General features: G+C 50.5%; 1 protein-coding gene across 8 annotated transcripts in view; it reads right to left on the bottom strand.

Moving 5' to 3' along the window:
* Positions 1-856: 856 nt before the first annotated feature.
* NDST1 (N-deacetylase and N-sulfotransferase 1) overlaps positions 857-16,051 on the bottom strand; it is a 57,283-nt gene continuing 42,088 nt past the window's right edge. For 7 of the 8 annotated variants that reach the window (XM_033096352.1, XM_033096348.1, XM_033096346.1 and 4 more), the window contains 9 exons: positions 15,212-15,340; positions 14,265-14,447; positions 13,191-13,287; positions 11,920-12,043; positions 9,445-9,619; positions 7,143-7,313; positions 6,369-6,478; positions 4,550-4,652; positions 857-3,763 (listed from right to left, as the gene is read on the bottom strand). In XM_033096352.1, coding sequence (XP_032952243.1) covers positions 3,644-3,763; positions 4,550-4,652; positions 6,369-6,478; positions 7,143-7,313; positions 9,445-9,619; positions 11,920-12,043; positions 13,191-13,287; positions 14,265-14,447; positions 15,212-15,340 — 1,212 coding nt within the window. In that variant the 3' untranslated portion in view covers positions 857-3,643. Of the gene's footprint in view, positions 3,764-4,549; positions 4,653-6,368; positions 6,479-7,142; positions 7,314-7,372; positions 7,578-9,444; positions 9,620-11,919; positions 12,044-13,190; positions 13,288-14,264; positions 14,448-15,211; positions 15,341-16,051 lie in introns of those variants that run through there. The other variant, XM_033096353.1, reaches the window with a different exon arrangement.

The following is a 16,051-nucleotide window of genomic DNA, read 5'->3' as shown; positions in this document are numbered from 1 at the left end:
ACAACAGGCCAACTGGCCTCAGAAATAATGCCATTTAAACAACCAAAGTGAGCAGACGGAAGACTTTTCAGCAAAGAAATTTAAAAACACAGATAACAAAATGCAATGTGTGCGCTTTGATTGGATTCAAATTCCAAAACCAGGTATAAGTTACTTGGGGGAAATCGGAATGTGGATTGGAGAGCAGATGTTAGAAAATTACTGTTGTCTCCAGAATGATACTGGGCCACTACGTAGGAGAATGGCCTCTTAGCAGATGCAGGCTGCATTTTGGGGTGAAATCTCATGATTTTTACTTTTAAGGTAGTTCAGAAAAAATATCTATTGGGGGAGGGAGGTTATCACTTTGTGAGGGGTATAAATGATAAATGTCTAACTATTACATTGTTTTGAAACTAATAAAAAAAACAATCTACGTTGAGAGAGAAAAAAACCAAATGTGGTAAAAATGTTCATTTTAAATCTAGATGGTGGGTAGTGGTGTTCATAAAACCATTTTTCACTTGCTCTCTCCACTCAAAAACCCATGAGGTCAGTTCCACATGGACTGCCACTCTCTGTGGGTCAGCCCAGCGGTTTTCTGCTGCTGGGGACAGACCGCTTGCTCCCTGGCTGGGCCCCAGAGGCACTGGCTGCTGCTACTTAGGGGCTCGGAAAAGGCCTAGCTTTAAACTTCAGACTCATTCACCCAGCACAAGATGCCCACACCATAGAACCCCAAGTGACTGAGGCAGCTTCAGCTGATCTCCCACCTGCTCCCACCCTATGGGGCAAAGGCTTGTGGAGGGCACAGCACAATAGATGGTGGAGCCGTCGACATGATTTAGGCTCTTTCTCACTCTTTTTTATGGGGTGGTGGTGGGGGTGGTGCAAAGGCTTAGTACATTAGTGAACATGGAAGAAGTTGATGCTACTGTACCCACTGACCTCTGATTTTCTCTTCTCATGAGGGTCCTCAAGAAATTCATTAGCAGGAAGGGAAGTAATAGCAGTGACCAGAATTACAGCATGTGGCAGGTCAAGTCCCCAGCCTACCAGAAGGGCCTGGACAAATCCCGAATCTCCTCTGCTCCCACAGGGTCTCACATCTGCCTGCTCCTTCCTCAGGCCAGAGGCACAGAGAAGTGGAGCTGCCATCCCACCAGGCATTCAGAACTCCAAGAGGCGGGAGCCGGCACCCAGGCCCAGAAGGTAGATTTCAGAATGTGGGTGCATCACAGTTCACGGAGCCCGAGCCCTTTGCTGACAGATGGGACGTGAGGCCTGGGACTTGCACAAGGAAAGCCAGTGCCCCACTCTGGGGGCCTGGTTCCATGGAACATACAAGCAGGCATGCACCCTGTCCTCAGACACTCTGCTCTTCCTCTCCTGCAGGGCTCGCAATGCCCAGTGCTCCCAGGCTCCAAGGCCCCGATGAGAAGCATGATGGGGATGCTTCTCTGGGTACACAACGATACCACATGGTGCTGGTCCTGTTGAGTAGCCAACATCCTCTCCATCCCAGTGAAGAACTCGGGAAAAGGGAATCAGTTCAGAGCTAAGACACACCCAGGCTCTGCAGGCGGGGAAGGACTTTTCGAGGTGGAGAGAGCAAGAGAGGGATACAACTACAGGTGTGGAACTGAGAAGACTCAAAGGCACCCTGGCTGGGAAGGAGTGGTTTGTCCCCATGTCCTGGAATGACCAAGGGTGTGACTGAGGGAGGGACAGGAGCCTGGCACAGAGTAGGGCTCCAAGGAGGGGGTCAGAGGCAGTGTGGCATTGGAAGAAGAGCACTGGACTCAGGATCAGGAGCCCCAAGTTCAATCTCGGCCCTACTCCCAACCAGCTCTGTGACGTCGGCCAAGGAGTCCACCTCCCCTTTCTAGATCTATTTCCATACCTATCAAAGAACCCGTCCAGCCCCAAGATGCTAGAGTCTTCTGAATAAGACAAGGCTCTCCAGAAAGGACTTCCTGGGTGTCAATTCAAAGCTGAACTGGCAGTGGGAGGGGCTGGGGAGAGTGCCCCGGCTTAGTCACTTCACATTGTTATGAGGAGGGTAGGAGCAGACCCCAGCCAGAAAACAGCCCAGAGACCCAGTGTCTGCAGGGCCTCCTGCTCCCGGGGCAGCGCCCCACCTAGCACCATGTGAGGGGAGGGGAACAGGCCAGGCTTTGGCCCAGGTCGCTCACCCCAGCCCGTCTGTTTCCTTTGGCCAAAATTCCCCCAGGGTCACTGCGCTTCACGAAGCCAGATTTCCTGGAGAGAGGAGGTCTTCCCTGGGCATCTTACCACCTCAGTTCACCTAGGGCAGCCCCAGGACAGCCATGGCACTTGGGAGAGGGAACAGAGACCTCTCCCAGGGCACCTTCATCCTGTCTCCTCGAGGCCCGGACACATAAAGACATGCCTGCCCCCTCCCTTCCATCTCATTTTTTCATGCATGTAGATGGGACACCCTTGGGGACTGGGGCTTGCCACCATTTTGTATGACTGAATTAAAAACAAACCCAACCAAAAAAATATAATATATATATACAAATTATATATATATATATATATATATATATATATATATATATATATATATATATATATAACACAGTGCGACCCCAGCACCCAGGGTATAAACTCTGGCACCAAGAAAAAAACAAAATATTAAAATACTTTAGCTTAGTATTGGGGAGGTTAAAGGGGTCTCTAGGAACCCTCGGCCACAGGTCGCTGGGGCAAAGCCGTGGATGGCAGTCTCATCAGCTCTGCCCAGTGTCTGCCAGGGGCCAAGGCTGGGTGGGCATGGGGACAATGTATGTACATGGGAACATGTATACTGGCAGACTCCTGAACCACCTCAGTCTTTTACCACAGGAAACACCACACATGTCATATCCCAGGGTGAAAAAAGGGGGTGGGATTGAGGCCTGGGTGTCCAGGTCCAAATGGCATGACAGTGCCCCAGGGCCCGGGAGGAGGCCTTCAGGCCTGGGGGGACACTGTGGGACCCAGCGATTCTTTCCCCAAAAAGGGAAGGTGAGATGTGAAGGTATTAACCAGAATGTGTGAAAGTTCAGCGCTCTCTCGAGGCGCCAACGTCACGTCCAGCCTAGTAACCAACTCTGGGTACCCAGCTGACCCCTCTGAAGGGCCTGGCTCGAAATAGTCAGGGAAGCATCCAGTCTCTCTCCCTGGTTTGGCAAAAGGTCCAGCTGGGCACTTCTCCCTCGTGGTCTGGAGGACAGGGGAATATGGCAGCTAATACTGAGGGGATGCCCTGCTGGGGCAGGGAGTAACGGGATGAAGGAGAGGGTATGGTTGGTAGAACACAGTGAGGGACAGAAAAGAGTCTCATGGACTCTCTCCTACCAGGAAGTGGCCTTCCACCAACAGGAAGTGGCCTCCCCATGAAAGGCTGTGAACGGAATGAACCTCGGGTGGTTAGGGAGGTCCTAGAGGCCACAGACCCAGCAGCATCGGGTGCTCTGAGGCGCTCGTGGGCTTGCCTGGGCTCTTCTCCTGGCTCTGCCTGGGCCTCGGCAGAGTATTGCTCATAAGTGCTTGGCCAGCCCGGGCCCAGCTCCCCATTCTGCAGGTCAGTCTGGCTCAGCATGTGGCGGGACATCCCTGCCGTCACAAACGTTCAGTCTGGCTGTGGTGGCCACGGCTACCTGGTGTTCTGGAGGTCCTCCCGCAGCCAGGTGGGCAGTGTCTGGCCCATCTTGTACAGCAGCTTGGAAAGCTCGATGTTGTGATCCCGATAATAGTTCTTCAGGAAGACACGGGACTGTAACAGGAAGGAAAGCTCAGATCTTGGGGATGGGCTGACTCGAGAGTGACCCCTCCTCTTTAAAACCACCATTCTGTTGGCACCATCCCACAGGCCTATAATTTAGTCACAGTCTTCTTCAAAATGGTAGCCTCCAAAAGAAAGCTCCTATATAGTAAAAGTACCAAAATATAGCACGCAAGGTCAAAATTCTTGTGATAGACAGAAAAGAGAGAGAATTAATCAAAACCAGGGTGAACAGGAAAAGGCAAACATAATAAAAGTCACAGTGTGCGACCTTTCCCCTGTATACTCTGTACACGCCCTTGTCTCTTGCAAATATGCCCCATCCTTCCAGGCCCAACTCCAGAGACCTCTCCCGTACTTTGAGAAACCTGTTTCCCTCTCCCAGCTTCAAGTGGCATCTTCTTGTTCTGAATTTCCGGGGCACTTGGGTGCACACTTCTCCTACTACACGAAGCACTTCCTGCCTTATATTCTCCTTGTTAGTGTGTGTGTGACTCATTTCCCTCCTAGACTAGGAGTTCCTTGAAGGCAAAGAACAAGTCTGATTCATCCTCAAAGCCCCCAGCATTCAGCCCGCAGTAGAAGGTAATGAATATTCATTTGACTGAGTCAGTTCTGACTCACCATATCCCAGCCCACATGTCCTCCTCTTAAGAACACTGTCCAAAAAGTACCAAGGTCACTAATGTGCTGGGTGTCAGGTAAAGGGGAGAGAAGTTTCCCTCTAGTACAGGGATTATTTATCCAGCTGCCACAGGCAGCATGTCCACCACTTACATCCAAGTCCATCTCTGGGTATTTTCGGCCTTTGCTTTTGCCCAGACACTTGGTTTTTCCTCCTTCGAGCAGTTGGCACCAAAATCCTTTCTTTGGATCAAACCTGTGGAGGTGGGGAAAGCCTGTGGGTGGGAGCTGGCCCAGCCCACTTCCTTCTCACTTTCCGGCAGTGTTCACAGACCCCAGGAATGGCAGGGCCTAGAGGACTACAGAATCCTCTCCCCTGTGCACACTCTGGGACACACAGATGGCGTGGGCTGATATTTGCATGTGTTGGCCCGTGTTTTGTGCCTGGCCTCCCCTAGACCCGCCTGCCCCTTCTTCCCAGCAGAGGACGGTTCACATGCCCTGAGCCTCCTCTTCTCCTGGCTGGCAGCCCGTTCCTAAGGCAATGCATGACACTTCCCACCTTCATGGTTCCGGGAAACCTCTTCTGAGCATTCTCCAACTCAGGGTTGAGCAACACTTTTTTTTGTTTACCCAAGAACCCAAATGGGGGGAGGAAAGTTTAGTGAAGTTCTTTTGGTTTTTAATACAGTGTATTTTTAAGAAATGCAGTATCTGCAGTTGCACTTAAGCATGTCAATCACTGGAAAGTTTTGCGTTTTGGAGTAACTTTCAGAAATGACAGAGAACTGCCTTTGGGATTCAAAAACATGCTGGGCCTTCGAGGGCATTTTTGGGCGATGAGATCTGAAGCTGTCATGGGGAGGGGAGGAATGTTGGCATCAGAATTCAGCCCCAGATCAGGAACCCTTAGGGGATTATTGGGCATGAGAACGGTAGGAGAACAGAATTCACATTTGGCAGGTGAGGGAAACGGGTTTCTGAATGGGCCACGGGGTAGGCATAGATGATGACGATGATAGCATCATCTCATCTGTTTAGAGAGCATTAGCACATGCCAGGCACTGAGCGAAGAGATCCACATGCGTGCTTTCATTCAACACAGTGACCCTCGGGAGGCAGGAATTATTACCTTTCTCCCCAACTTCCAGATGAGGAAAGGGAGGCATGAAGGAGTTAAGACATCTGTCCAAGGCCACACAGCCAAAGAAGTCATGGCTCTGGGCTCCTAACCCAGGCATCTCTGATGCCACAGCCCACACCCTCAGCTGCTGCTCCTTTCTGCCTCCAAGTGAAGGACCGAATTCCCTTTCCCACCTTCAACTGCCAAGCCAGTGAGAAGGGACCATTCTTGCTGCAAGACTTTCCTGAGAAGATAGCCAAGAAAGCTGGCCTTATTCTTCCTTCTCTTGAGACCCCCTCAACCAGCTGAGTGTGTCACTTGGCTGTGACATAGCCCTGGGAGACAGACTTTCCCCAGCCCTAAGTGTCTGCAGCACAGTCTGGCACTTACTCATTTGGGGAGGACATTCTCAGTGCACTTGCATTGGCTTCTGAGTGAGTGAGATTATTAGCCATTGAAATATTTTTCCTGAAATTAGAGTTAAGTCATAATCTAATGCTAAGAAACCCTTGTGGGAATTGGGGCTTCTCATTGTTGGTCTAACTTTAAGATAAAACACTCTGAAAGCATTCAGCCCAGACTGAAAAAAAGCACTCCGGGAGTGGGACTGACCAGAGTAGAACAGATTCATCATCTCCCTTTTTCTTCAGTTGATACCTTTATAAATATGACTCAAGTCATATTAATATTAGCTTTTCTGCTAACCTGACCTCAGGGACATGCATACTTTCTCACACTTGCTAATGCAAATTAGTCCATGTCTCTCCTATAATCATCCAAGACTTTGGCTTTTTGGCCCAGGTGCCTGCTCAGGAAATCCCCCTGTTGAAAGGCCAATGCGACACTCACGCCAAGGTTTTGTGGTAGTCAATGGTGTTGGTCACCCCAAGGAATTTTTGCACTGTGTCCATCACTTTGGCAGGTTCTGTTCGCAGCAATTTGCCATCCAAGACCAGAATCTGGAAGAAAGGAAAAGAGAGAAGGGTGATCTGAACCTATTTTCACTCCAGGGGCAAGCAGTCCCCCATCTTCTTGATCAGCAGCCAAGTGACAAAGTGGGGTCCCTGCACTCTGTGGAATCTGCTTCCTCCTCCACGTTTGAACGGCAGGTGACCTCAAATCTCCGCCCTCTGCTGCCTAACTGCCTGCTGTCTGCCGGCCTCCCCTGACTGACGTCATCCTTTCCTAGAGTTCAAGCTGTCACCATACCCTGCCTCATCCTCCTACCTCAACAACGTTCCTCTCTGGCCTCTCCCCAGCCTTCTGGTCACTCTCCTGCCTAAATCTTCAAAGTTTTCCTAAAACTCCTTGTGCAGTCTGGCACTGCCTATCTCTCCTGCCAAGCTCTCCCTCCACCACCACCCCTTTCCAGGGTCCTACCCCAGAGCTTTCTGGGTCCCTTAGGGACACAGAGCCTGTTGTGATGGGACAAGGACTTGGGGAATTCTCACACATCAACCCTTGGATAAATTAGACTGAAACCTTTGAAGACTTCAAAGGTCTAACTCTCCAGCGACAGCATTTCCAGCCCCATGACTAGTGACAGAGACTTTGAGCCTCTTTGCTGACTGCAGCGAGGCAGTACTGCGATTGCCCTCCCAAGGGTCAGGGACGGGTAGCTACCTGGTTGGCGTGAAAGGCGCTGAGCCAGTGCTCAATGTGGATGGCGTACCAGCCTGGGACCAGGCAGCGGTTCTGGAGAGCACGCAGCTTCAAGGAAGCGTCAGGCCCAGCTGTGATCACCTCGTGGAAGGTGTACTTCAGCGCCACTGGGTCGTCGTGGGCTCGCTGGTGCTGCAGGCAAGGGGAGAGGGTCAGCATGTCCCTCGGAGGGCACAAGGAAGACGCTTCTGTGGGACAGCAGCCATGAGGTGGCCAGAAGGCCCTGGGCTGAAATAAGGAGTCCTGGGTTCAAGTGCTGGCTCTGTCTCACATTATCGTCTCACCTCAGGGAAGTCACGGGCCCCTCTGAGCTTAGGTTCCCCATCTTGCAAGACGTTAGTTGGGCAAGATCAACGTCTCCAAATGTTGGTGATCTGCACACCATCTCTGCGATTTCTGTAATATCCACAACCCGTAGAGTTTGGTGCTTAAGAGTATAAGAGTGTATGTGCCAATGTCAACCTACTTTTCTGTACATTGACCTATCTTTCTTATTCACTTAAATTTATTTCAAAATGAAACTCACTATCACCTCCATAAATGGAAAACTAGAATAGTTGTCACATATAGAAGGTAATTGTTCATAAATACAATAAAAATAAAACAATGTTCTCGAACGCCAGCCAGATACAAACGTTTGCTACAGGCCTGAACCCAAAGCTTGCACTCTCTTTGTTGAAAACAGAGGTTAGCAGTGTTAGAAAGGACTTAAGTGCCATTATGTCAAATTAAGAATTTCTCCTTTACAGAAATCAGAAGGTGCTGTAGACCAACAATGAGAAGCCCCAATTCTCACAAGGGTTTCTCAGCAGTAGATTATGACTTAACTATAATTTCAGGAAAAATATTGTCAATGGCTAAGAATCCCATGCATTCAGAACCCAATGCAAGTGCACTGAGAATGCCCTCTCCAAATAAGTGCCAGCCTGTGTTGCCAATTCACATGTTGAAGCCTTAACCCCTGCAATACGATGACATTTGAGATGGGGTCTTTGGGAGGTAATGAGGTTTAGGTGAGGTCACGAGAGTGGGGCCGTGTGACGGGATTAGCGTCCTTCTAAGAAGAGACACCAGAGAGTACACTGGCACTCTCTCGCTGTCTCTCTGCCATGTGAGGACACAGTGAAAAGGCAATTGTCTAAATACCGGGAAGCACTCTCACCAGGAACTGTATTGATGGCACCTGGAGCCTGCCCTTCTAGCCTCCAGAACTGTGAGAAATAAAAGTCTGTTGTAGAAGCCAACTGGTTATGGCAGCCCAAGCGAACTAGAACAGGACTGGGAAAGAATTGGAAAGGGGAAAACCCCAGGTTTGAACCACCTAACATAATGCCATGGGCTGTTGGCATCCGCAGAATGCCCACGATCCAGAGCTCAGGAACCTGCCGACCATGGGGTAACACTCAACAGCCCCCATATTCCCACTAAGGATCACATACGGCTCAGGGAGGGGAGAGGTCTTAGGAGAAGAGAGCAAAGGGGGTCTGTACCCAGCCCCCAGCCAGCACTGTGGATACAATGAGGCCCCAGGGGGAAGACAGCACCTCAGTGAACAGGTTCATAGGGTGTCAGGGAGCTGTCAAAAGTGGCCTGACAAGGCCTTCCTGGACAAGCCAGTAGGCCAGGTATCCCCAACACCCCAGCACGTGGCAGGCAGGGGAAGAAACACCCCGAAAGACCTGAGCCTAAGCATTCCTGCAAGCCCAGGAGAAGGGTGCTTAGAAGACACTGCCAGGTCATCGAAATTAAAGAAAGTTCTAGTTCTTACTTAGCCAAGTAGGGACTAGGAGTCATACATTGTCTGGCATGGATGCAGTCCAGGTAACTTCATTCTGATCAGGCTTTGCATGCTCCCCTAAGAATGGCAGGGCTTATGTCTTGTCCTTCTCTGAATTCCCACCCCACGCCACCCACTGCCAGAGTCAGTGTCAGCCCAGATCACTGTCCACCAAATGCAAGCTTTGTCAAAGTGGAACCAGCCTCCACCACTTACTGAGGTCAGAATGAATGGCAGGACCCCAGGCAAAGCTAGGAGAGTAGGCAAGGAACTGTTGGCTGGGATTCACCATGGACTTTTGCCTGTCTCCCCACCAGGCTAGAAGTGCTATAGAAGTGAGACTCTATTCTTACCTACCATCCCAGGAGCCTAGCTTGGGGCTGGCACATAGTAGGTGTTTAGTAGATATCTGCGGAATGAATGGTTGAGTAGCCGAGTGGTAGATAGAGCCCCGCACCCCCGGGGCCCTGTCCCAGCTCAGCTCACCTGGTACCAGGAATAGGCCCGGTCCGCTGGGTTAATGAGGATGGTTAGGACCTTGGCCTTAGGCAACAGGGCAGCTGCTCGCCGGGGCGCCACTTCCGAATCAAAGTAGTTGGCGCTTTTTTCAAAATAGAAGTCAGAGGTGGTGTTGGAGGGGATGGGGAAGAACTCCATGTACCTGCAGGAAACCCAGAGAGGAGGCTCACAGACAAGATTCCTGAGGAAGGGGCCTGAGGGATGCAGCATGAGAGGGCAAGGGTTGCTGGGGGTAGAACTTCTGAAAGCAAGCACAGCGTATCACTCCCAGACAAATAAGGACTCGCTTCTGGCAAGGATTCTACACAAATAGCCACTTCGCAGACTCCCTTTTTAGAACTCATCCTTTTTCATGGGAGACCTTGGGGTCAGGAGGATCTGAAGACTTACGGGTGTGAAGACTTGCTGGGCATGTGTCTTTCTATCCTAAACCAATGCTCCCAGCGAGAAACTGACCAGGCTCTAATTCTCACTGCCTCTAGGGGGCAATCTGAGACTCACAGTTTTCCACATGAACCTCCCATATCCCACCAGGGGGACCATCCATACCAGTCCTTTGGGACCACTTCTAGATTGAGGACCCCTCAGATAACTAAATGAACACACCAGATCCCCTCTACCCCCAGGGACTCCTACTCATGAAAAATAGAGGTACAACTTGCGGGGGTTCGTGGGAACCAAAGCCTACAAGGTCCATCCTAATTAAGGTGTAGGATCCTTACTCTGTCCTGTGAGACAGGGGCTCTCCAAGGGGGTTCCAGGGGCACCTTTATCAGAATCACTTGGGGCTTGTGAGATTCCTGCACCCACCCTACACCTCTCTACAAAATCAAAATCTTGTGAATGGAGCTGAGGAATTTCCCGCTCCCTCGCCCTCGCCCTCGCCCTCGCCCTCGCCCTCTCTCTCGCCCTCGCCCTCTCCCTCGCCCTCTCTGTCATCTTTCTGAATTTTCTTTATAAAATGCATCTATCTGTCCACAATCCATTGTAATACCTAAATTGAGAAAGCTCTGAAAACAAGCTTTTTTCCCTAAGTTTGTAGCAAAGCCACTTGGCAGCAAAACCTGACTTATGAATTTTACTTAGTGTAAATATTCACATACTTTGCTACAGACATATTGATGTATTTGCTAATGGGTTGCTGCCCCAGACCTTGCTGAAGATGTTGCTAAATATATGGTGTCATAATACATTACCTGTCTGCAATCTGAAAAATGCTGACTTCCCATAATACATCTGGCTACAATGGGTTTTAGATAAGAGGTGGTGGACATAATAGAGATATAGATAGACAGACAGGAAAGGAGGGAGGAAGGTAGGTAGGTAGATAGGCAAACAGACAGAGAGACAATAGACAGATAAAAGAGAGAGACAGGGGCGGCCGGATGGCTCAGTTGGTTACAGTGTGAGCTCTGAACAACAGAGTTGCCGGTTCGATTGCCACATGGGCAGTGAGCTGTGCCCTCCACAATGAAATTGAAGATAACGAGCTTCAGCTGAGCTTCCGCAGGGACGGCTGGATGGCTCAGTTGGTTAGCGCGTGAGCTCTCAACAACAAGGTTGCCGGTTCAATTCCCACATGGGATGGTGGGCTGTGCCCCCTGCAACTAAAGATTGAAACCTCCAACTGGACTTGGAGCTGAGCTGCACCCTCCACATCAAGATTGAAGGACAACGACTTGGAGCTGATGGGCCCTGGAGAAACACACTGTTCCCCAATATTCCCCAATTAAAAAAACCCAGACTTCCAATCAAGTCTCTTTTCAGTCTATGAGAGAGAGAGAGAGTGAGAGAGAGAGAGAGAGAGAGAGAGAGAGAGAGAGAGAGAGAGAGAGAGAGAAATACACACAGAAAAATGCCTAATATGTAAGAAAGCAGTAGAGAATGATGCAAATTGAAAAATCGGAGCATAAAACCATCCCCATGCGACCTCCACACCCCGAGGTAACCTCTGGTGACAGGTTCTGGTGGGAAGTTACAATGTCAACCACCTCCCCAGGCGACTCCTTGAAAGCTAGCTGCCTCTGAAGGGCCCAAAGAAGACCTCCTGCTCCATTGTCAGCAAAACACAGTAGGGAGGGCCAGCTCTTGGGTGAGAAGACTTGGATTGTAGCCCCCACTCTGTCCCTCGCTCTCAGGACCTCTGGCGAGTCCCTGTCCTCCTCTGGGAATCAGGATGTTTCTGTGCAACCAAGGGAGGAGCAGCCTCTGAACCGGGGCAATAATGCAAAGGGGCAAAGGGCTTCCTCATCGAGTGTCCCATCTGTGACAAGGCTCCAACACCATGACTCCAGGGTCACTGCACTTTGTCCCTGTTTACAGGAACTTTAGCTGCATGTCAGCAAGCGCCAGCTGCTTCCTGCTGTGGCCACAGCAGACCTTCTCCTGGGCAGGCTCTATGACAGCCTTTCTGTCCCGCTGTGGACAGAAAGGTCCACTCACCAGTCGATGCCTTTGTGATAGTTGTGGCCGTTAAAAAACTGGATCTCCTCAAAGGTCTCTGAGCTGGGATAGTTGCTGCTGAGGTCTGGATGCATGCCCAGGAACAGGTAGAGGGCCGTCGTACCTATGGAGACAGAAGGCGGCTGAGACCAGGGCCCAGCCCCCAACATAAAGATGGAGCCTAAAATCCTAGGTTCTGGTCTTAGCTCCCATTTCTCACTGCGAGATCCTCGGAAAGTCCCTTCCCTTCTCTGGGACGTAGTTTCTACATCTATCCAATGAAGGAAATACATGGCAGGCATGTGAACACCCAACTCCTGTACCCACTGCAGACATCACTAATCCATCACAGCATTCTTCCCCACTAAATAAGGCCTTAGCCTCAGAATCCCTCTTACCACTGTACTCCAGCAGCTACATCCAACTGATTACTGTCACCCGAAAGTCCTAGAGCTAGATGGTTTCTGCTGGGCCCCTCTAGCTTTGGGCTTCTGTCCTCTCTGACACTTGGGAGGAGCTCAGAGAAAATGGAGCTCCAGACCCTCCAGTCTGTTTATGCGAAATTCTTGAAAGGCTAAGAAATCTGCCTCTTCTTCTGGGTGCCCTTCCCTCACTCATACCCCCTCCTCCTTCAGAGAGTTCATTCCTTTCTTTCGTGTGAGTCTATGGTCGATACACCATGACAGGTCCCAGCAGGGAAGGAGACCATAGAGTTTGGTGCTTAAGAGTGTAAGTTTTAGGGTTACAGAGACCAGGGTTCAAGACCTAGATCTGCCATTTCCTAACTGAATGTGTTAGAGGAAGTCATTTAACTTCTCTGAGCCTCGAGTTTTTTGCTATAAAATGGGAGTACCCATTAGTGCCTTACAGACTGTGGATGGCAAATACTTAGCAATCATTTCATCACTGCTCTTTCCTGCGTGTCTGGCAGACATGACTAATTGATCGTAGTCCTCTTTTTGCCTGGCACTGCTCAAACTTGCAGAGTAGCTGATCTGGGCTTCTCTGCCTCGACGCGGAGGCTCCCAGGAGAACACAGGGAGAGCTCCCTGAGGCTATGGTTCAGGACAGAATGAAGAATCCCATTCCCACCCTCCACCCAGTTCCCACTTCCACACTGATAGGCAATTCATGTTCACCCCAACTTCATTTCTACTTCCTGGGAAGGGCGGCAGATTATTGGGGACTGGGACCAGGATAAGGTGTCCCCAGAATTCTGTGGCTAAGACAGCAGGCGCTGGGGGAGGCTGGTCAAGAGTGGAAAGACCTGCCTGTTTTCTGGGGACCAATGATGAGGAGCTTTGGGAAGCGGTCACATGTCTTCTCCTTGGACCAGATGTCTTTGTGGCGTTTGTCCTCACAAGGGTCCTAAAACAACAGTGGACAGGATGTTAGGTGGGCCCAAGAACCCAGGGAGTGGACTCCCATTGCACATTGATATGTGGCTCTTATAGCCCTGACTGACAGACTTTACTGTATGTATCCTTGTCACATGCCATCTCGGGACACTGGGCGCTGGCAGGCAGAGGCCATTTCTAGTCAATCCTAGCAAAATAGCCGAGGGCTTGGCCCATAAGAGTTGCTCACAAGTACTTGTTAAAATTAACTGGCTGGGCTATGTCTGAACCAGAGGGTGAGAAAACTTTTTCTGTAAAGTTTAGTAAATATTTTGAAATTTTTAGTAAATATTTTAGGCATGGGTACGCTCCGGTTTCTGTCGCAACTACTTCACTCTGTTGTTGCAGCTTGAAAACAGCCGCAGACAGCCCATACAAGAATGAGCATGGCTGGGTTTCAATAAAACTTTATTTACAAAAACAGACTGCAGGCCAGATTTGGCCCACGAGCCATGGTTTGTGGACCTCTGGTTTAAACTATGAGATTGCCATCAATTCCAGCTTCTGCTTCCAGTTTCTGACAGCCCCAGTGTCAAACTTCCCTAAGAACTGTTCCCCAAAACTCTCCCATTAGCCCCCTTTCCCATGGTTCGGGGCCTGCTGGAAGGAAAAGGGCATAAAGGCTCTCCGAGGGTAACCAGTCTAGGCAGCTGCTTTCTACACTTCATCCACACCATGTTCACTTACAGCTCTGTGCTGAGGTTTCAACAGAGGCTGTGTATGAGAGTACATGCCTGCAGGTCTGGGAGGGAGGTGTGTACATATGTGCACACGAGAACAAGAGTATGCCCACACTGGTCAGCAAGTGTGCACCTGAGTTTCCACTCAAGAGAGACTCAGAGGGCATGAGGGCTGAGACCCTGAGCCCCTGTCTGGAGCATGTGCCTGTGAGCCGTGGGCATTCCATGCCTGCAACAAGGCCTCCAGGCCCCTATTCCACCCACCCACCTGCCAGAGTGGGTCCTTCTCCTCAGAGAAGATCTGGAAGTACTTCTGGGCCAGCTGAACAGGGGGCAGTGTCTGCAGCCGGAGGTTGGTCCAGGAGTGCAGAAAGCGCACCAGGTGCTTGAAGGTGTACAGGCCCAGGCGGTCATTCCCATAGTTGGACAGGTGCGTCATGAAGATGCTGATCTGCTCCAGGGGAAGGAGGTGAGAAACAGGCTGGTCAGCCTCTGAGTCACCTTCACCCCACTTCTGACCCTCTGGTCTTGCTTCAGCTTACAGGTTCACCGAGGTCATCAACAAACTCGCTGTGTGACCTTGGGCTGGGCACAGCCAGGTGAATGCAGGTCTGACTGACCACCAACTGTCACGGCCCTGAAATGGGAGGCTGATCTACTGTGCAGTTATTTGGGTGCTCTGTTGTATTTTTTCTGCGGAAGGGGGTGCATAGAAGATAAGGAGTACTCGGTTATCCCACAAAGCTAAATAACACCACCACTTGATATCTGTTTAATATCTTGATATCTATATTAAAACATGAGTGATTATTTCCATTTTATAGATAAGGAAAGAGAGACTCGGAAAGCTCAGGTGAATAGCTTAAAATATATATATTATATTTATATATATATTAATAGTTTCTGTACATTAACATATATTTGCATATTTATACACACACACAAAGACTGGAAACAGAACACGGACAAAAATGCTAACACTACTGTACTCAAGTACAAGATTAAGAAAGGGAAATAGAAGAGAGCGCGGATTCTCTGCCCAGGGTTACGCAGCATGGCTGGAACAGAGCCAGCGCTGCATAGTGGGTTTCCCAATTCCCAGCCCTCACACCTGCTCTATGCCCTCCTCCCGCTTCCCAGGGAGGCCTGCCCTGGGACACACAGGCTGGCTGGCCGCTCCTCCTCCCCACCAGCCGAGGACTGTGGGCCACTCACAGGATTGAGGAGAACGGTGAGGAAGAGCTCGCCCCCGTTGATGATCTTGTCCAGCTCGCTGGAGCCACCAGGGTACTCATTGTAGAAGATGGTGTGCGTGAAGAGGCCGCAGGTCTGCCGTGGGAGGACCTGGGGATGGGGGAAGAGAGGAGCCGTGGTGTCTCCAGGCATGGATGGTGGTGCAAGGACCTTTCCTCAGAACAGCCAGGGTGTCTCCTGGGAAAGGCAGCCTCCTGTGTGAGCGCACAGCCCCTCACACCCTTGAGAGTCTTCTGCTGCCAAGACCTTCTGTAGCCTGCGACACATCCCCAGGTGAGCCCACTGGCCCTGGCTACTTCTCTGTGCGAGATGAGCAGACCCAAAAGTAACAGAGAGGGGCGAGTGAGAATGTTTCTGGAGACGTGGACTGTCCGCCCGGCGAGGGACCCTGACCCTCTCTAGAGCAGCTCTCCCGGGCACACTCTGCAACAACTCTCGCAGCATGAGAACCTGCCTGGTATTGGTCCTGCATTGGTTTAACTGTTTATTATCTGTCTCTCCTTGTGAAACTCTGGGCTCCAAGATAGCAGAGAACTTGCCTGTCTTGTCACCACCTCATCCTGGAGTTAATATGAGCGTCTGGTACCAAAGAATTTGGTGTATGGATGGATGGGTGGGTGGGTGGGTGGATGGATGCATGAACCTGGCCTTCCCATAGCTGCCCCATCTGTGCTGACAAGTCATCCATCCAGTGGCTCAGGCCAAAAACGCTCTAATCATCCTTGACTCATATCGTCTCCCACCCCCTACATCCAACTCATCAGCAGATCCTCTAGCTCTAACTTCCAAATAAGTCCAGAA

This window comes from Rhinolophus ferrumequinum, chromosome 24, assembly GCF_004115265.2.
Source record: "Rhinolophus ferrumequinum isolate MPI-CBG mRhiFer1 chromosome 24, mRhiFer1_v1.p, whole genome shotgun sequence".
Classification (NCBI taxonomy): domain Eukaryota; kingdom Metazoa; phylum Chordata; class Mammalia; order Chiroptera; family Rhinolophidae; genus Rhinolophus; species Rhinolophus ferrumequinum.
This window is presented reverse-complemented; position numbering and strand designations above follow the sequence as displayed.